This window comes from Pteronotus mesoamericanus, unplaced genomic scaffold, assembly GCF_021234165.1.
Source record: "Pteronotus mesoamericanus isolate MK-2021 breed Mesoamerican mustached bat unplaced genomic scaffold, CSHL_Meso_final contig_56, whole genome shotgun sequence".
NCBI classification, from domain to species: Eukaryota; Metazoa; Chordata; class Mammalia; order Chiroptera; family Mormoopidae; genus Pteronotus; species Pteronotus mesoamericanus.
Window position 1 is genome coordinate 145,715 of NW_026555201.1, and position 19,919 is coordinate 165,633.

General features: G+C 50.5%; 1 protein-coding gene across 2 annotated transcripts; it reads left to right on the forward strand.

Annotated features, from left to right (window-relative positions):
* The first annotated feature begins 1,245 nt into the window (after positions 1-1,245).
* Positions 1,246-19,360, forward strand: ERBB3 (erb-b2 receptor tyrosine kinase 3). Of its 2 annotated transcripts, XM_054579871.1 has the most exons (28): positions 1,246-1,457; positions 4,829-4,980; positions 5,530-5,716; positions 6,447-6,572; positions 7,220-7,285; positions 7,458-7,576; positions 7,688-7,829; positions 8,207-8,320; positions 8,421-8,541; positions 11,388-11,461; positions 11,637-11,727; positions 11,990-12,195; positions 12,410-12,542; positions 12,967-13,057; positions 13,245-13,399; positions 13,788-13,841; positions 14,102-14,243; positions 14,840-14,959; positions 15,055-15,153; positions 15,344-15,529; positions 15,698-15,853; positions 16,095-16,170; positions 16,354-16,500; positions 16,592-16,689; positions 16,782-16,970; positions 17,121-17,192; positions 17,391-17,682; positions 17,761-19,360. In XM_054579871.1, exons 1-28 carry the CDS (start codon positions 1,376-1,378, stop codon positions 18,288-18,290), a joined length of 4,020 nt encoding a protein of 1,339 aa, XP_054435846.1. In that variant the 5' UTR covers positions 1,246-1,375; the 3' UTR covers positions 18,291-19,360. The 2 variants fall into 2 exon arrangements, with proteins under 2 accessions (XP_054435846.1, XP_054435847.1); XM_054579872.1 differs by lacking the exons at positions 1,246-1,457; positions 4,829-4,980; positions 5,530-5,716 and adding an exon at positions 6,204-6,261.
* The last annotated feature ends 559 nt before the right edge of the window (positions 19,361-19,919 follow it).

Below are 19,919 nucleotides of genomic sequence, written 5' to 3' on the forward strand. Positions count from 1 at the left end.
GTTTTAAAGAATTTTAGCCGGTAGTCTTGGCTCAGAGTGAGAGGCGAAATTTTTCCTCATTAAGACTCAACTGTTCTCGACGTCTTCGGGCTTGGAGACTCCGGAGAAAATAATTAGTTGTCCGGGCGAGATGCGGAATACCAATTGTGGGCCTCGCTGCCGCCGTTTGGGCACCAGGGGGCGCCCGGCGGATCCGTCCAGGGGCTGGCGGCGGTTTGGGTAGCCACTCAGGGGGCACAAGACCGCCTTCGGCAACGACCGCCTTCGGCAACGACCGCCTTCGGCAACGATGTGCCAAGGATCCAGGCCCATCCATAGACGCAGTGTCTAGTGCCCCATCCTCCACCTTTCCAGCGCCAGCGCGGGCTTTGAAGGCGCCTGGGAAGGTGTGAGCGTCTGTAGTGGGGACCGAGTTCTCATCTAAATCCCTAGGAGAGCAGCAGAACTCCAGCCGCCCCGACGGCGCGGTCAGACTCGTGTGGAAGGGGAGGCAGCTGTTCTCCCAGGCGGCCGTGGGGGGCAGCAGAGGGGACGGCGACAGGTGCGGGAGCCCCTCCCGGGGTGGAAGTAGAAAGGCAGGCTTCGGGTTTGTTCCCAGGCTGGAAACCACCCCCGCCCCCCAACCAAATCCCCGGGAGAGGCCGGGCCGGCGCCGGGTCTGGAGGAGGAAGCGGCCGGAGACAGTGCAATTTCACGCGGCCTTGGGGCTCGGGTTCCTCGGCAGGGTAGATGAGTTATGGGGTTTCGAGGGGTTTCCGGGGAAACTGAGGTGACCTGAGCGGGAGGCAACCCCCGCCCCCCAAAAAACACAAAGAAAAAAACAATCACATTCAGGGAGAAAAATCCCCCAAGTGACCCAACCGGCTAGGGGAGTTGAGTGATTTGGTTAATGGGCGAGGCCAACTTTCAGGGGCCGGGCTTTGGCGCGCTCTCCCCACCCCCATTACCTTACCTCTCAGCAGGCATTTGGGGGCGTTTGGAATCTTGACCTTCCCTTAGCCCATCTCCCGAAGGAACACTTGGGTGACCCTCCACAACCCGCTTGGCCCAGCAGCGGGGCACTGGGCGTGGGGCGCGCTGGCCGCGGGCGTAGGCTCCCGCAGTCCTCTCTCCAGTCTCGCGCCCGCGGGGGCGCGGCCGTGACTCACCCCCTCCCCCGGCGCTCTCCCTGCGCTCCCTCCCTCAGACACACACCCCTCCCCTGCCATCCCGCCCCGGACTCTGGCTCCGGCTCCGGTTGCACTCTGCAACTCCTCTGCCGCCGCTACCAGTTCTCCTGCAACCCAGGTGGCTCGGTTTCGATGTCTTAGTCGAGAGCCCGCCCCCCACTCCCCGGCCCCTTCGGCTGGGCTCCGCTCACCCTCCGCTTGGAGTCATGAGGGCGAACGGGGCTCTGCAGGTGCTGGGCTTCCTTCTCAGCCTGGCCCGGGGCTCCGAGGTGGGCACCTCGCAGTCAGGTAAGTGGCGCGGAAGCACTGGCTGCCTTAGAACCTGGGGCCCCGATCCGAGTGCGCGGAGTCCTGGGGCAGCGACTGGAGACTGGGCGGCGCGAGGCTGGGGTGCTGACCCTCGGTCCGCTGGGACCACCTGGGTGGGAACCGTAAGGCTCGGGTTCTCCGCATGGACCCGGCGGGGACAGCATTCCTGGACCACCCGCTTCACCACCTCCTCCCCAGTGCGTCGCCCTCCCGATAGGGCTGATGCTGAAAAAATTCACACTTCTGGGGGAGCCCTGCAGGGAGAGGAGCTGGGACCGCAATTCTGTAAATGTGAGATGATTAGAGGTGGAGGTCTTGGAGAAAGGTGAGAGGGGTCCAGTTTGCTCCCCCCACTCCAGTGTTTTATCAACCTCCAATTTTGTTGTTTTGCTGACAGGGCGGAGCTATGAAAGGGTTGGAGAGGGTTGTTGTTCTGCGAGTGTTGGGAAAACATGAGCGGCACCTCCTCTTCCTTGAGGGAGCCTGCCTGGGGAGGGATGAGATTAACTAGAGAGCCAAGTCCAGGTGACATCAGAGGAGAGGCCGTGCGGAGGATGACCATCCTCTTTCTCTCAAAATTATAAAGCTGGCTGGTCCCCATCTTCACCAGCTTTCCTTTGTCAAGACCCAGATCAAGTCAATGAAAATTCATTGAGCATCTACTAGGTACAAGGCCCTGAGCCAGGAGCTCTAGGGTCAAGCACTTCCGGCCTGTATTTATCACTGTTTGTCTTTTCTCTGGCCAACCTGAGGGCTTACACGGCATCTCTCCCACCTTCTGAGCCTCAAGTCTGGGGCAGTCCCTCCTAGGCTCTGCTTCTCACCCCTACACTGTTTATTGTCTCTGTCTCTAGGGCTCTAGAGGAGTCAGATTGCCCTTCTGTTCCTCCTCCCACTCCCATGCCATCTGAGCTCACCCTTTTGGGGTATCCCTGGGACGACGGACACCTGAGGGGTGCTGGTGTTGCTGGCATTGGAGGAATCCTGTTGATCTCCCCTCCCCCCAGATCTCAGCTTGGGGTTTAGCACATCCAGGGCCCCTTCCCCAGAGTGGGAGTGGGAGAAACACCTGTGCTTCTCCCACAGTTGCTGGGCCTAAATTTAGACCCTGGGATCTTGAGATGTGAACACTCCCAGCCGGTGGAGGGCGGGGGGCCTGGGGACTAGAGTAGGAGTGACCGAGTGTCACTGTCCTCTTCAGACCCTTGGGATCTTCAACCAGGAACCCAGGAGTCTCAGATCCTGGCCACCTTCCCTGAGGGAGCCAGGAGGCAGGCATGGTTGGGTCTTTTTACCCTTTATCTGGATCCTGCAGCCTCTGGGCATCCGGCCCTGTCTCAGTCCTTCTATAGCCCCTTTGTCCTGGCTGTGATGGGGCGGGGGGATGTTGGAGAGGAGGCCTCTGATTGAGAAAGGGGTTGGAGATTCTTGGTGTGACCCCCCCAGTGCTCTCTACCAAAGAAGGCCCATGACATTGCCCCTCCCTGTGCCACTGGTCCCAGAGTAGTAAAGGGATTTTTATAATTCCCCTCCCCTTGTCCCCTCCCCCAAGCTCCAGATTCCTCCTCAGAGGTGTTTATACTCCCTTCCCGCCCAGGCCCTTTGCTCCCTGTTTATGTAGTGTGGACTTTATCCTCTGGGCGGCAGAGAACTGGGACCTCTAACACTGTAGCCTTCCAAGCACAGACTCAAAGTCTGCACAATGGGCAGGTGGGATGGATGGGGAAACCTGAAATACTTCCTAGTAAAGAAGCCCAAGGAAAGCACCAGCATAGATTTCTGGGCCAGCAGGGGAGCTATGTACAAGTTCCTGTCTGAGTGTCACGCGAGTGTGTACACGTACACACACCCCCCCCCCCACTTCCCTGTGCAGAAATCTTGGCTCCTCCCTTATCTGGAGAGAAGGGTTGGGGCCATGACTTGGAAGAGGGGGTGTCCTGCCAGGAAGGGGGTTGGGGTGGGGCTGTTCCAGAAATGACTAACCTTAGTCGGCTTCTTTTCAGCCCAAGGACCCTAGAGTTCCCAGGCTTCTCTGGGAGCTGCTGGTCTGTTTGTCCCTCTTTGTCTACCCACTTCCCTTTGAGGGGAGTGATAGGGGATGGGTGCCCTCAAAGGTCAAGTGGTCAGAGTAAGGGTGCCTCTAGGAGGAGGGGTTGGGGCCTCACCAGTCCCTCTCCCTCCCTCCATTCCTACTGCCTCCCAATAAAGCTGCCACAGCCTCAGGGAAGGGTGGTTGGAACAGGTGGTATCTCCTCCCCCCACCCTCCCCACAGTCTTTCACTGAGCCAGAGCAAAGACAGAAGGATAGGGCCTCAGGGTCAAGATTTCCTATAGCTCCTTTGTCCTCCATACTTACAAGGTGAAGCGAACTCCTGAGACCAATAGGCCTCATGGACCTCCAGTCTAAGCTCGACCTAATGTCAGTGAGGATCGCCATATTAGGAGGCTTTTTAATGAATCTTCTGACAATGAAACTGGATGGAAGGCTTACAATGGGGGGACTCCCCTGCTATTAACCTCCAGGCTTCTGCGTTTGCTGAAAAATACTCTAGCCTGGAAATTGTGATGCTGAGGAGACTGGAGTGTGTAGGGATAGGGGAAGGGAGTGAGAAGGGAAGCCAAAGTTTAGGATGTAGCGTGTGGGGTAGGCAACCAGCTCCTTATCTTGCAGTTTTAAAGACAAAGCTCACATTGACCCCCCAACACCACCACCAGAGCTCCCCCGTCTAGTGAGATCACTTGTCTAAGCCCAAGGCTTGAGGGTGGAGGGGGTTGCTGCTGAGGACAGGGTGTCTGGGGACAGGGTGGGGCAGCCCCTCCTCCTATATAGAATCGCCTCATTGTGGGCTGGACTGTGGCCCCAGGCACTGCCCCCATCCCACCCTCAGTAGACACAATAGGGGCTGTGTGCTAGCCCCAAAGAGATATTTATTCCTGGACCTAGAGGGAGGCAGGCTGGGGGGTAGAGAAGTGCCCTGGTTGGAGGGGGAGGGGAAGAGGGGGGTAACCAAGTTGTGTCCTTTTCTAACTTCTTTCTAGGGAGAGGGAAAAAACCCTCCATCCTCCTTAGTTAACCCCCTAGGATCCAAAAGAGGCACAGAGGAGGTCTGGTGGAAAAAGGAAACCTTTTCACCTTCCTGTTCAGGGGGATGGTGAGGGGATTCTGAGAAAAGAAAGCTTGGGCTCTCAGATCAACATAGGCCTTCTTGTCTCTGGAGGAGGGGGGAGGGTTGGAAGCTGCTGCTTCCTGATCCTGTTGCGTATCACTGGCAAAGGGCAACCCAGGAGGCTGGGGATGGGGCTGAAAGCTGTGTCCAGCACTCTGCCACTCTTACCTCTGCTTTGAATAGTGTGTCCTGGGACTCTGAATGGTCTGAGTGTGACTGGCGATGCCGACAACCAATACCATACACTGTGCAAGCTCTACCAGAAGTGTGAGGTGGTGATGGGGAACCTCGAGATTGTGCTCACAGGACACAATGCTGACCTGTCCTTCCTGCAGGTTAGAGTGCTCGACCTCCTTCAACCTGTTGCCCCTTATCTTCCCCACTGATGCCTCTGTCCCTTCCTCAGGTTTACCCTCTGCTAGAGTTCAGCCTCCCAAAGACTCAAAAGTCCCTAAGATCCAGATTTGTATATTTATGGGGATGGTGACTGGAGTCTGGGACCTGTGGTCTGATGTCTGTCACCCAGGATACACAGGCTGGCCATGAGAAGGGGTCAGGGGCAGTGCGGAGTTCTGCACCTGGGACTAATGTAGAGAGACACATGAGGACAGAGAGGTACCTGGGGAAATGGGTAAGGGACTAAGCAAGGACCTTCCTGGTATGAGGAACTCTAAGAAGGAAAGGGTAGGAGACGACAATTCCTCGATCATTTCTGCTGCTTGTTTTCACTGGCAGCAGGGACAGGGCAGTGTGACAGGAGCTACTCCCTACTCCCAAATAGGACTTAGAGGAGTTAGGGATTCCTTAATGCTTATGGAAGAAGCAGGGGATTCAGACTTTTTGCCCTCTCTCATCTCTCACTGACTCCCTCTGCTCCATCACAGTCGATTCGAGAAGTGACCGGCTATGTCCTCGTGGCCATGAATGAGTTCTCTACGCTGCCACTGCCCAACCTCCGAGTGGTGCGAGGGACCCAGGTCTACGATGGGAAGTTTGCCATCTTTGTCATGCTGAACTACAACACCAACTCCAGCCATGCTCTGCGCCAGCTCCGCTTTACTCAGCTCACCGGTCAGTTCCAGATGTTTCTTTCTGGTCTTGCCCCTCAGCCAATCTGCTGGCAGGTGTCTCTTTGAAGATGAGCCAAGACAGCTCACTCTTAAGTACCCCTTTCAAGGTGCCCACCACTTTGACCGCTGAAGGTCCACGAGTCCCTAAACAATAGAGGGCCCTAGTAGGGAACTGGCAGCCTTTGCCCCATAGGGGTCCTTATGTCCTGGTGGGGCTGGATTTGAGCTGGATCTCTTAACCACATTCCTCTAACTTCAAAGTACAGTGTACCTTGATATGCCACCTTCCCCAGGATTAGACTCCTCCCTCCTCCCAATTTCCCATAAGCTGGAGGAATACAGGGGTTAAATACCACCTGGCCACTTTTTACGTCTCCCTGTCCCAGTTAGTTGGAAAAAACACAGGTAGGGCAGGGGAAGGGGAGGTGTTGAGTCAGGAATCTTCCCTCTTTTTTCCTCCCCTCCCCCACTGGCTAAACCGGATCTGGACAGGTGTCTGAGGAGGCAGGAGTTACTTTCGGCCTGGCTCCTCCTCTATCTTACAAGGCAAGCCTTCTCTGCATTTTGAATATATTTATTTATTTATTTTGCATTTTGAATTTAATTAGACATATCCGTCTGCGCCCTGAATTTCTTGCAGACAGATGGACAGGGGGGCTTTTGGACTGGTGGGGAGGTTAGGGGAAAGGAAGCCGTCTGTACCCCTTAACTCTGTCACTTCTCTACCTCAGAAATTCTGTCAGGGGGCGTTTATATTGAGAAGAATGATAAACTTTGTCACATGGACACAATCGACTGGAGGGACATCGTGAGGGACCGAGACGCCGAGATAGTGGTGAAGGACAATGGCAGGATCTGTGAGTAGCCACGATCAAGACTGCTCCCCCGCTCCCGCCAAGCCAGGGTGACTGCTTCCCAGTCCTCATTATCCCTAACCTGAACCCTCCTCTCCACCAAACAAACACCGCAGGCCCTAGACCCAAGGAGCCTGCCAGGAGGGAACAGGTCAGTCCCCTGGAATCCAAACCGCAGAAGCAGTATGTCGAGAAAGTGGGCCAATGACTCTGCGTACGAAGTGGGGAAGCCAGATATTTGGACTCCACATCCCTATTGCTTTCTACCACAACAACCTCCCGTTTCCTTAGAACTTACCTACCCCTGACTGCAATCTGCTGCTGCCTATCCACTCACATGCGTATAATCCTACTGGGTTCAGCTTGCCAAGGAGGAACCAAATGCTAGGGGTTGGGCCTGGGGCTGAGCTTGGCATTTCCTCCAGACCCTCCCCTTTAGCTGCCCTGTGGGTGGTGTGTAGGCGTGGCTCCACCCCTTGTTGACAGGTTCACTAGAGCCCTGCCCTGCTCCACAAGGGCAAGGAGGGGCACTGCCTTCGCTCTCTGCTCCCTGGGACTCTGGTGCCTAAGTGCTGACATCACACCCTGTTGATTCAAGCAAGCCTTTCTTATTCTTGATGGCTTCTTATGTTGTTTTCCTTCCCAACTAGGTCCCCCCTGTCATGAGGTCTGCAACGGGAGATGCTGGGGTCCCGGACCAGAAGACTGCCAGACATGTGGGTTTACTTCCCTCTAAAAACGTCAAATTCATACACGTCCATATCTCTGCCCACCCCAGGCTGCGTCGCCATTGGGGGCAGGGGTGAGCCTGGAAAGCAGGAGCGTGAGCAGTGGCCTCAGAATGTAGTCCTAGGGACCCTGACAGCTGTGTTTTCTTCCCTTCCGTAGTGACCAAGACCATCTGTGCCCCTCAGTGTAATGGCCACTGCTTCGGGCCCAATCCCAACCAGTGCTGCCACGATGAGTGTGCAGGGGGCTGCTCAGGCCCTCAGGACACCGACTGCTTTGTACGTAGTGGTAGCACTGTCTGCCTGGGTTCTGAAGTGGGGATGTGGACTTTGGGGAGGAAGTAGGGGTACGTAATGCAACACGGGTTTATGAGTCTCCTCTGTTTCTAGGCCTGCCGGCTCTTTAATGACAGTGGAGCCTGTGTACGCCAGTGTCCACAGCCTCTTGTCTACAACAAGCTAACTTTCCAGCTGGAACCCAATCCTCACACCAAGTATCAGTACGGAGGAGTTTGTGTAGCCAGCTGTCCCCGTAAGTATCTGAAAGGAAGAAACAGTGATAATGGAACCAGGATTTAGACAAAATTTTAGAAGGCAAAAGGGATCGAGTTCGGTGGTAAGTAGTGGCCTGAGAGGGCAAGTGCTTGTGATCATCAACCACCCCCAGTGAATGACCGCTATGTCCTGACCCCTCATAAATTTCCCTGTGACTTCTAGCAGTTGCTGCTACTTCTGTTCCTTGGAACAGCTAAGAGCAAAGAGACTTCCTAATCCATAGGACGACACTTAGGGAACCTCAGGTGGTAGATTGGGACAAATCTAGTGCAGAGCAGGAGAGAGGGAGCAAGGTTCAGGTGGTAGTTGGCACTGTTCCTCTCTCATCTCTAAGGATAACCTCCTTTTTCCTAGATAACTTTGTGGTGGATCAAACGTCTTGTGTCAGGGCCTGTCCTCCTGACAAGATGGAAGTAGATAAAAATGGACTCAAGATATGTGAACCTTGTGGGGGGCTGTGCCCCAAAGGTAAGTAGGAGATAGTAAGGAGTTGGTGAAGAGACATCCTTTGTCTTGAGACTACTCAACCCTCTACCCCAACCTCAACGGAGCCTCTTTTTGTTTGCAGCCTGTGAGGGAACGGGCTCTGGGAGCCGATTCCAGACTGTGGACTCTAGCAACATTGACGGATTTGTGAACTGCACCAAGATACTGGGCAACCTGGACTTTCTCATCACTGGCCTCAATGGGTTAGAGATTTCTGCTTTCCCCTCCCTGGTCCCCTACCCCATGCGTCCCTTCACAGTTCTTTGCATTGGCTCAACCCTTCATATGTGAAGCTGATTAGGAATCTAAATCATAAAATGTTAGAAATCACAAAGGACTTGCCAGTGCTTAACTCAACCTCCCACCTAAGGCTTGGGTCCCCTCAGACATATCCCTAAGCAATCTGATACCATCAGGCTGAGTGGCAAGCGACAGAAACATTGTGTCCTTTCTAGAGTTTTCTAATAGTTCTTCCTTAAATTTAGATAAAAATCTGCTAGTATTTCCCTTAGTTCTGTTCCTTAGAGTGGAACTGCAAAAAGCAAAAGGACTTTCTAATCCATAGAATAGCTCTTAAAGTGCATGTGTGTAACTTCAGAGCCACCTGTTTCCTTATTTATTTATTTATTTGTTTATTTGTTTATTTCGATTGATCTTAGAGAAAGGGAGAGAAATATTGATTTGTTGTTCCACTTATTTATGCATTAATTGGTTTTTTTTTCTTTAAATATTTTATTATTTATTTTTTTTAAATATTCATTTTTAGAGAGAGGAAGGGAGGGAAACATCAGTGTGTGGTTGCATCCCATGTGCCCCCTACCAGGGACCTGGCCCACAACCCAGGCATGCGCCCTGACTGGGAATCAAACCTGTGACCTTTTGGTTCACAGACCAGCGCTCAATCCACTGAGCCACAACAGCCAGGGCTCATTGGTTGATTCTTATATGTGCCTGACCAAGGATCAAACCTGCATCCTTGACGTATCAGGATGACGTTCCAACCAGCTGAGCTAGCCAGGACCCTTATTTTCTTTTGACAGAATATTAGATCTATGCTGAAATTGCAGAAATGTTGTAAAGATTTCCTACACGCTATTCAGACTCCCTACCCCAAATGGTAACATTACATCATATGTTTTATTATTTCTCTTTACGCGCGTGCGCACAATACATGCTCTTTTTTCTTTGAACCACTTAAGAGTAAACTTCCAGGCATGGTGCTCCCTTAATTAACCCCTGTTATATTTCATTGTTTTCTTAAAAACAAGAACAGTTTCTTATACATAGCTACAGAATAATTATTGGACTCAGGAAATTAGCATTGATACAAAATGTTATCTAATCTACAGATCTTTCTCAGATTTCACTACTGTTTTACGAATGTCTTGGATTATACATTATATTCAGTTGTTAGATCTCTTCAGTCTCCTTTGATTTATAACAGCTCATGACGTTGACATTGTTGAGTGCAGGTCAGGTAACTGGTAGAATGTTGTCTGGTTTGGATTTGTGTGATGTTTCCTCATACTTAGTCATGTTATGCATTTTTTTAAATTTTTATTTTAAAATTACAGTTTACTTTCAGTATTATTTTGTATTGGTTTTAGGTGTACAGCATAGTGGTTAAACAATCACAAACTTTACAAAGTGTTTCCCCCAATATTTCCAGTATCCACATGGCGCCATACATAGTTGTTTTTGACTGTATTCCCTATGTGGTACTTTACAGTCCTGTTCAAGTTATGTATTTTTTAAAAGATTTTATTTATTCATTTCTAGGGAGGGAGGGAGGGAAACATTGATGGGAGGAGAAACATTGATTGGTTGCCTCCCATATGCGCCCCGACTGGGGACCAAACCTGCAACCCAGGCACGTGCCCTGACCCTGACTGGAACTGGCAATCTCTCGCTCTGCTCAGTGATGCCCAACCAACTGAGCCACAGCTGTCAGGACTCAAGTTATGCATTTTTAGAGGAATACTACAAATGTATTCTCAGTGCATCATATGAATGAATCATATGATGTTGATTTGGCCTATCACTGGTGATGATATATCTCTGATCACTTGGTTAAGATGGTGTCTGCCAGATTTTTCTACTGTAATGTTACTATACTTCTCTTCACGATTAATTAATGAGTCTTTTAATTTTCTTTTTTATCTTCACCTGAGGACATTTTTCCATTACTTTTAGAAACGAGAAGGGAGTGGAGGGGGAAGGAGGAGGGGGAGTGGATGAGTGCCTTCTTGTATGCAGGCAAGCTGGGTGTGTGCTTCTGACTGGAAATTGAACCCTCGACCTTTTGAGTCTAAGATGATGCTCTAACCAACTAAGCCACACTGGCCAGGGCAATGAGTATCTTGTGGGGAGACTTTGCCTGAATTAATTTTTAAAAAATATTTTATTTATTTATTTTTTAGGGAGAGGGGAAGGGAGGAAGAAAGAGAGGGAAAGAAACATCAATGTGTGGTTGGCTCTCATGAGTCCCCTACCAGGGACCTGGCCCACAACCCAGGCATATGCCCTTACTGGCGATCGAACTGGCAACCTGTTGATTCGCAGGCTGCCACTCACTCCACTGAGCCACATCAGCTAGGGTGAATTAATTTTTATAACGAGAGTTGCCAAATTATTATTTTCTAATGTCATTATTCCTTCTGCATTTATTAGTTGGCATTCTAGTGTTAGGAAGAGTCTTCCCTTCCTGTTTATTGATCTGTCTACTTACCTATCTCATCTGTGTGGATATTTGTTTTCTTCAATGATTTTTAGTCTTTTACAATCATTATTTTCGTGTTCAGGTGTCCTTGATCTGGTCTAGGGTCCCCCTCAAGCTGGCTCCTGTGTTCTTTGGGTTTGGACCCTTCATTCTTTGAGCACTTGCTACTTCTTTCGACAAGATGCTATAGGCTCATGTTGTATTTCTCTTACCCCAGCCATTTCTCTAAGGAGCTCTGTTTACTTTTAATGGTGCATGGTATTTGGGGCCAGGCACTCATTACTGCATTATGCCTCTATCTTATTGACTGGTTTTTACCATTTTCTTCAGAGACCCCTGGCACAAGATCCCTGCCCTGGATTCTGAGAAACTCAATGTGTTCCGGACAGTTCGGGAAATCACCGGTGAGTGTGAGGAGAAACTGCCATTCCTGAGAAGAATACATCAACCACTGGCACAAATTGCAGTATAACCTCTTGAGAAAATCAAATCTTAAGCATCAGGGAAGGAACACAGAGAATCTGGGAAAAAGGAAGGGGAAAAGTCTCCCCACTCATATACCTCTCTCCAACCCCGCAGGTTATCTGAACATTCAGTCCTGGCCTCCCCACATGCACAACTTCAGTGTCTTTTCCAACCTGACAACTATTGGGGGCAGAAGCCTCTACAAGTGAGTAAGGGATGTGGAGGTGATCGCATCTCCCAGTAATGAACCCTGTTCAGGCATCCTTGAGTGAGATAAAAGGAAGGCATTTTTTCACACAGCAGGCCCAAAGGGTCTGAGAGTGTGACGGGGCAAAGGCAAAAGTGGGAGGAGTCCCTTCCAGTGTGTCTGACCAGCCCAGAGCAAATTGCTGAAGGAAAATGAGTCCACTGCGTGGTAAATTTTTCTTTTGTCATTTCTCCCTCTCATCCTGTCTCTTTGTTCTCAGCCGGGGCTTCTCATTGTTGATCATGAAGAACTTGAATATAACATCTCTAGGCTTCCGATCCTTGAAAGAAATTAGTGCTGGGCGTATCTATATAAGTGCCAATCAGCAGCTGTGCTACCACCATTCTCTTAACTGGACCAGGCTGCTTCGAGGGCCTTCAGAAGAGAGACTAGACATCAAGCATAATCGGCCCCGCAAAGACTGTGGTGAGGGAACGGGTCCACTGAATGGTGGGAAGTGGGAGTCAGGGACAGGGGTGTAAGGACTATTTTGCCCTGGAAGTAGGAGTAGGGATGGGGGATGGTGCCAGGGAGAGAAGGATGTTAGGCTGGAAGCACTAACGAGAAAGTGTTCAGGAGAGAGGGGGCTTATCAGAAAACCTCAGACTCCTGACTCACCCCTTTCTTTCTACCTTTCTAGTGGCAGAGGGCAAAGTGTGTGACCCACTGTGCTCCTCCGGGGGATGCTGGGGCCCAGGTCCTAGTCAGTGCCTATCCTGTCGAAACTACAGCCGAGGAGGTGTCTGCGTGACCCACTGCAACTTTCTAAACGGGTATATTGAAGAGAGATAAAGTCAAGAAGGGGAGGAGGGATAGTGTCCTCGGGTGGAGCTGTTCAGGTGGCACCTGCATAGATTTTGTTTATTGAGAGGAGAAGGGAGGGGAAAAGAGAGGGAGAGAAACGGCAATGGGGAGAGATACAGGGATCTGTTGCCTCTTGCATATTCCCAACTGGGGACATGGCCCACAGCCCAGACGTGTGCCCTGCGTGGGAATCAGACCAGCAATCTTGGTTCGCATGCTGGCACTCAGTCCACTGAGGCACACCAGCCAGGGCAGCACCTGAAAGCCTTTAGACAACTTTCTCCTGTGCTTTGGTGGGAATGAAGGAAGAGACCTGTGGTTGAAGATCAGGGCATAAAGCTCGGGACTTGGAAGTGACCGTCCCCCATTTTTACTCCCCTTGACTCACTGCAGGGAGCCTCGTGAGTTTGCACATGAAGCTGAATGCTTTTCCTGCCACCCGGAATGCCAACCCATGGAGGGCACTGTTACATGCAACGGCTCGGTACGGTAGCTGCACCAGGATCTCTGGGGGGGGCGGGGGGGGGGGGGACACATGGCCAAACCACAGGAAGGCCAGATAATGCCAGAGTTTATGGGTGGAGGATCCTGAATGTCTGGGTTTGCCCTTCCTAGAGCTATGGGATTGACCTTGGGATCCCATTTCCCCTGACCTTTTCTCTTCCACCCAGGGCTCTGATGCTTGTGCCCAGTGTGCCCATTTTCGAGATGGGCCCCACTGTGTGAGCAGCTGCCCTTATGGAGTCCTGGGTGCCAAAGGCCCCATCTACAAATTCGCAGATGCTCAGAATGAGTGTCGGCCCTGCCATGAGAACTGCACTCAGGGGTCAGTGATGGGATGTTAAGAAGAGGGGCCGAGGGAGAGGGAGGAGCGCAGAACTAGGAGGAGAGAAGAGGGTGAAGGGAGCAGAAAGGAAGGAACTGTTGTTTAAGAATCACTCCCAGCTGTCTAATGAAGGATTGGAGAAAGGGATACTCAATAACACAAAATAACACTACAATTTTGGGAACCCGGAATAACCTCAATTTAGGCTTTTGTTCAGTAGAGGGACTCGGAGGGCGGGCAAGCTAGAGAGGGAGATCATATCTTGGAATATGATTGGGCTTCAAAATGGGATGCTATGATAGGCTCTGAAACAATGTTGTAGCCATTGGAATTGAGCCTCCCATGGGATTCTCCAGCTCCCACTTAAGGAGGTGACTTTCTTCTCCAGGTGTAAGGGACCAGACCTGCAAGACTGTTTAGGCCAAACACGGGCGCTGATCAGGTACGATGGGCTTGGAGAGTTAGGAAGCTGGACTTGGGGACACAAGAATCCAGACTTCTGGCCTTTCCCTTCTAAAATTAACTTGCAGTAGCCTCAGTAGGTTCAGATTTAGGTTAACCCGTTTAGTGCTCAAAGTTAAAGTATATATGAATGTTAACTGCTTGCCCCAGATCTGCACCATACCTTTTAAGTACAGGTATAGATGACATTTGTAAGGGAGGTGTGGACCCAGAGTAATGCCAGGTTTCTCTATCCTACAGCAAAACCCATCTGGCAATGGCTTCAGCAGTGGTAGTAGGATTGGTAGTGATTTTCGTGATCGTAGGCAGCACTATTCTCTATTGGCGTGGGCGTCGGATTCAGAATAAGAGGGCTATGAGGCGCTACTTGGAACGGGGTGAGGTGAGTGCCTAGCTTACTCTAGAAAGGTACCCTATGCTATCACACTTTAAGAACTTCTTCCTTCCCCCAGAGATTTGATTGCTTTTTTCAAAAAGAGTTCGTATGATCCACTAGAAAGAGCTCTGTCCAGCGAAATGGGAGCCATGCATTTTCCTGATTTTGCTGTTAATATGCCATGTGACATTCCTTCTGTGCCTCAGTTTAAGAATGTATGCAGAGGAAATAGTAAAATTCATCCTTGTAGGATGGCTATAAGGGTGAAAGGGGATGATATACATATGTGAACGTGTTTTGAAAAGCATAGAGGACTGTATAGTACTCCAGGTGGTAGATAGTATTACCAACTTTCTTTCCTTGCCCCCATCAAAGGGAAACCCAACCCTCTGGAGTCCTAGTCTCATGATCACAACTTCCTCAGTCCTTGGGGTCTGTTACTCTCCAATATGCCCACAATGCTTTCTAAGACTAAAGACAATTTCCCTTCCTGCTCCCACCTTTTTGGGCTCTGCTGCTCTTGGCAACCTCATAGGAGGGAGGGGTTAGAGCGGATCATGGAGTGAGCTTTCCTGAGTCCCCCCTTCCCATCTGTTCCTCAGAGCATAGAGCCTCTGGATCCCAGTGAGAAGGCTAACAAAGTCTTGGCCAGAATCTTCAAGGAGACAGAGCTGAGGAAGCTTAAAGTACTTGGCTCAGGCGTCTTTGGAACTGTGCACAAAGTGAGTGACCCACAGAAAGTGAAGGTTTTAGGGAGGGAGGAAGGACTAGCGTGGGGAGAATGACATTAGGCTGACTCCTGCTTAAAACTTTCCAGGGAGTGTGGATTCCTGAGGGTGAATCAATAAAGATCCCAGTCTGCATTAAAGTCATTGAGGACAAGAGTGGACGGCAAAGTTTTCAAGCTGTGACGGATGTAAGCGAAGGAAGGGTTTTCTGTATGCCATTAGGAAAGAAGTCAGTGTTACATGCGATTGTGCAGAAGCATGGTCCTTTGTTACCAGAGAGTATGTGCCACATTGATGTACTGGAATGCTGGGGGTGGGGCTGTCCTGGGTATGTGTTGACATGTTTGTTCCTTGGACAACCCCTCTTATATCTCTTAGCATATGCTGGCCATTGGGAGCCTAGACCATGCTCACATTGTACGGCTGCTAGGACTGTGCCCAGGGTCATCCCTGCAGCTTGTCACTCAATACTTGCCTCTGGGTTCCCTGCTGGATCATGTGAGACAACACCGAGGGGCTCTGGGGCCACAGCTGCTGCTCAACTGGGGAGTACAAATCGCCAAGGTGAGAGGAGACTGGAACAGTTCTATGATGGAACTGCCTGGCTGGGGGCTGGCAGGGAGGGGACAGGGAGGTTCGGGCTTCTAAGTGGTGCCTTTTAGGGTTTGGGGTGATTCTGGATCTCAAGGGCAATTCCTTCAACCTTGAGAATACTACATACTTCTCCTATAGGGTATGTACTATCTCGAGGAGCATGGTATGGTGCATAGGAACCTAGCTGCCCGAAATGTGCTGCTCAAGTCACCCAGTCAGGTTCAGGTGGCAGATTTTGGAGTGGCTGACCTGCTGCCCCCTGATGATAAACAGCTGCTACACAGTGAGGCCAAGGTATGTGACACAAAGGGCTAGTAAGGAGGGGGGGCTGGAGTGAGCATGGAGGTAGGGAGCAGTCAGTGGTCTCTTTCAGAGGCAAGCAGATGCAGCATGGTAAGTTCAAGGAGAAGAACCTGAAGATGCCAGAAATAAAAGTTCAGACAGCAAAAAAAGAAAAGTGTAGGAAACTTGGGGGTGAGAATTGCTAAGAAAATATGTGGAATAACTGGTGACATCTTTGCCTTTCATCCCTCAGACTCCAATTAAGTGGATGGCCCTCGAGAGTATCCACTTTGGGAAATACACACACCAGAGTGACGTCTGGAGCTACGGTCAGTCCAGCGGAATGCTCTCCATACCACTGCGGGCCCAAATTCCGTAGTTGCCTCTTGAGAACCCTTCTTAGAATCTGCAGATCCTTCAAATCCTTGTGTCAGATTAAGTTCTGCTTTCCCTTCATGTTCATGCCCATTTCTACTATTTTGCCATAAACTAGTCATGTCTTCCTGTACCAGGTGTGACAGTTTGGGAGCTGATGACCTTTGGGGCAGAGCCCTATGCAGGGCTGCGATTGGCTGAAGTACCAGACCTGCTGGAGAAGGGGGAACGGTTGGCACAGCCCCAGATCTGCACCATTGATGTCTACATGGTCATGGTCAAGTGTGAGTTACCTGTGATGCCAGCCGCTTGCTAACTGACTTCCCTCCCTAGTCTCTCCTCTTAATGCCTCTACTTCCTACATTTTACCCCCAGGTTGGATGATTGATGAGAACATTCGCCCGACCTTTAAAGAACTAGCCAATGAGTTCACCAGGATGGCCCGAGACCCACCACGGTATCTGGTCATAAAGGTGAGTGGGGAGTAGGAGGTGTCAAGGAGGTTTAGAGCAAAGGACGCTTGGCTGAAAGCAGGAATTACCTTGACAATCGCCTTTCCCTGTAGAGAGAGAGTGGACCTGGAATTCCCCCTGGAGCAGATCCCCCTGCTCTGACAAACAAGGAACTGGAGGAAGTAGAGCTGGAGCCAGAACTAGACCTAGACCTAGACTTGGAGGCAGAGGAGGATAACCTGGAGACAACACTAGGTTCTGCCCTCAGCCTGCCAGTTGGAACACTTAATCGGCCACGAGGGGTAAGGCGTTTTCCAGGTACCCAAGACTTTCCGCACCCGGAGCACGCTGCACACCTGTGCCCTTGTGAACCCCGCAGGTACCCAGATTAACTTCTCAGGACCCATGATGAGGACTCCCTTTGTCTAAACCTCTTCCTTTTTTCATCTTAGAGCCAGAGCCTTATAAGTCCATCATCTGGATATATGCCTATGAACCAGAGTAATCTTGGTGAAGCTTGCCAGGTAAGGTCTGTCTCTTTAAGAGGCTGCTGATATGCTGAGTAGCAGAATGTTTTAAGATTGATAGGGGTAGTGTGGGAATTTTAGAAAATCTTCTGTTTAATTGGTGTCCTACAAAAGAGAAGGCATTGAACAACCCAGGCTCCTTTCTTCACCTTTATGTCAATGTCAAACTCCATGTATTATTTATTATTTCCCTAGGAGTCTGCAGTTTGTGGGGGTAGTGAGCGTTGCCCCCGTCCAGCCTCTCTGCACCCAGTGCCACGGGGACGCTTAATATCAGAGTCATCAGAGGGCCATGTGACAGGCTCTGAGGCCGAGCTCCAGGAGGTGTCAACGTGCCGGAGCCGGAGCCGGAGCCCACGGCCACGTGGAGACAGTGCCTACCATTCCCAGCGCCACAGCCTGCTTACTCCTGTCACCCCACTCTCCTCACCAGGGTTAGAGGAAGAGGATGTCAACGGTTATGTCATGCCAGATGCACACCTCAAAGGTGCCTGACTCTTCCCACTCTCTATTGCCTATTACTACAAAGGTCTCCACATAGCCAACCTCTCCTCTCATCCCCCAGGTACTCCATCCTCGCGGGAAGGCACTCTTTCTTCTGTGGGTCTCAATTCTGTCCTGGGTACCGAAGAAGACGAAGAAGAGGAAGAGGAGTATGAATACATGAACCGGAGGCGAAGGCACAGTCCACCTCGTCCTCCTAGGCCAAGTTCCCTCGAGGAGCTGGGTTATGAGTACATGGATGTGGGATCAGACCTCAGTGCTTCCCTGGGCAGCACACAGAGTTGCCCGCTCCACCCTGTGCCCATCACGCCTACTGCTGGGACAACTCCAGATGAGGACTATGAATATATGAATAGGCGACGTGTTGGAGGAGGTCCTGGGGGGGATTATGCAGCCATGGGGGCCTGCCCAGCAGCTGAGCAAGGGTATGAAGAGATGAAAGCTTTCCAGGGACCTGGACACCATGCTCCCCATGTTCACTATGCCCGTCTCAAAACACTACGTAGTTTAGAAGCCACTGACTCTGCCTTTGATAATCCAGATTACTGGCATAGCAGGCTATTCCCCAAGGCTAATGCCCAGAGAACATAACCCCTGCTCCCTGAGGTGCTCAGGGAGTATTTGATGGCAGCTAGTGCCTCTAGAGGGTACCCCTCTTCTTCCTAGTCCCTCTCCCTCAAAGGTCTCAGTGCCATTTCCCCCTCAGTCCTAGACAATTCCAGTCAACCTTTGGAGGCTTTAAAACACTCTGACACAAAGTTCTTTTGATATGTAGCCAGCTGTGCACTTTCTTCTCTTTCCCAATTCCTGGAAAGAAGAAGGTTTCTCCTATTTTGTGTGCTTTTCCAAGCCCACTCCTCTGCTTCCTCAGAGGAATGCCCTGGAGATATGAAGGATTACTCCCATATCATGTCCTATATCCATAGGATTACTTCCATATCATGTCCCTTTTAAGACTCTAACCTGATGAGAATATGCTTTGAAGTGTGCCTTTATTTCCCATGAGACATCTGAGGCAGAGAGAGAAAGGGGGCAAAACCTGGCAGGGGAAAATAAAATTTGGGCTATCATTGTAACCCCCTGGAAAGAACAGGAAACTTAAAATCTTGTGGAATGAAGAGGTTAGGAGTAGATACTAATGACTATTGAGCATTTACTTTTACACCAGGCATTGTGCTAAACTACCTACATCGTCTCAAGCCTTAGCCAATTCTGTGACCTAAGTCTTGTCCCATTTTACAAACAAGGAACTGAGCTTTAAAGAGATGGACAGGTCCAGGATTCAAACAAGTCAGAGCCCTTACAAGGGCACTTGTGTTTGCACTGAATTAAGTCTAATCCCAACAACCAGTCTCCTACACCCAGACACTCCTCTCAGGAAGGGGGTGGTCAGAAGGAAAAATTAACCAGACATCTTTGTGTAAACCATATCCTACATGTGTTGTAAATGATCTCCACTTCTTACCCAAGGGACAGTCACAAGGGACCCTAAAAGAGCCACTTTCAGGAACTTTAATCACCAAATAATGGGAAGCTTCTGGTTGGAATAGAAAGGACCCTCTTCAGGTCTCTGTCCCATTGGATAGGAAACGGGTTATCTCACTGAAGTGTTGTGTTTTGTTTTTATACGTGTCTGAATAAAAATGACAGTTTTTCAGCTTTCTGGCAAATGAAAACCTTTAGTAATGTAGACCACACTTTTACTCCTTGGCAGAGCACAGTTATCGTTTTCTCCCTGCTGTCTGTTTTCTGACAGTCCTAATCTGTCCCATGCAGCTTTCTCCAGTCCTACTTTTCTGTGTATCCCCTTAAGAGAAGCATAAGCGCACAGTCCTTTTCATTTAAAGGTTTTATTAGGAATCTCCACATGGCAACCAACTGAGAATAAAAAGTTTGGGGAAGTTAGAGAAAGTCTTACAGATGTGCTCCCTCAAGAGGTGAAATACTGAAACTCCCATATGTTTCAGAACTTACTAGCAGTCTCCGTGAACACTTCGTTTGGGTGCCATCAAAGACTCTTGTTGGAACAATAGTGCCATCTTCAGTGGAGAGTCCGTCCTCTAGACTGGGAACCTGTAAATGGATAATCGCAGTCCGCCGGCCCATCCCTACCCCTGGGTATTCTTAAGCACCCGTTCTGTACCTCCCGGTCTTCCCAGTATGGGAGGACGACTGCGCCGGCAGGGCCGGTCCCACCAGCCGCTCCAGGTATCCAGGGAA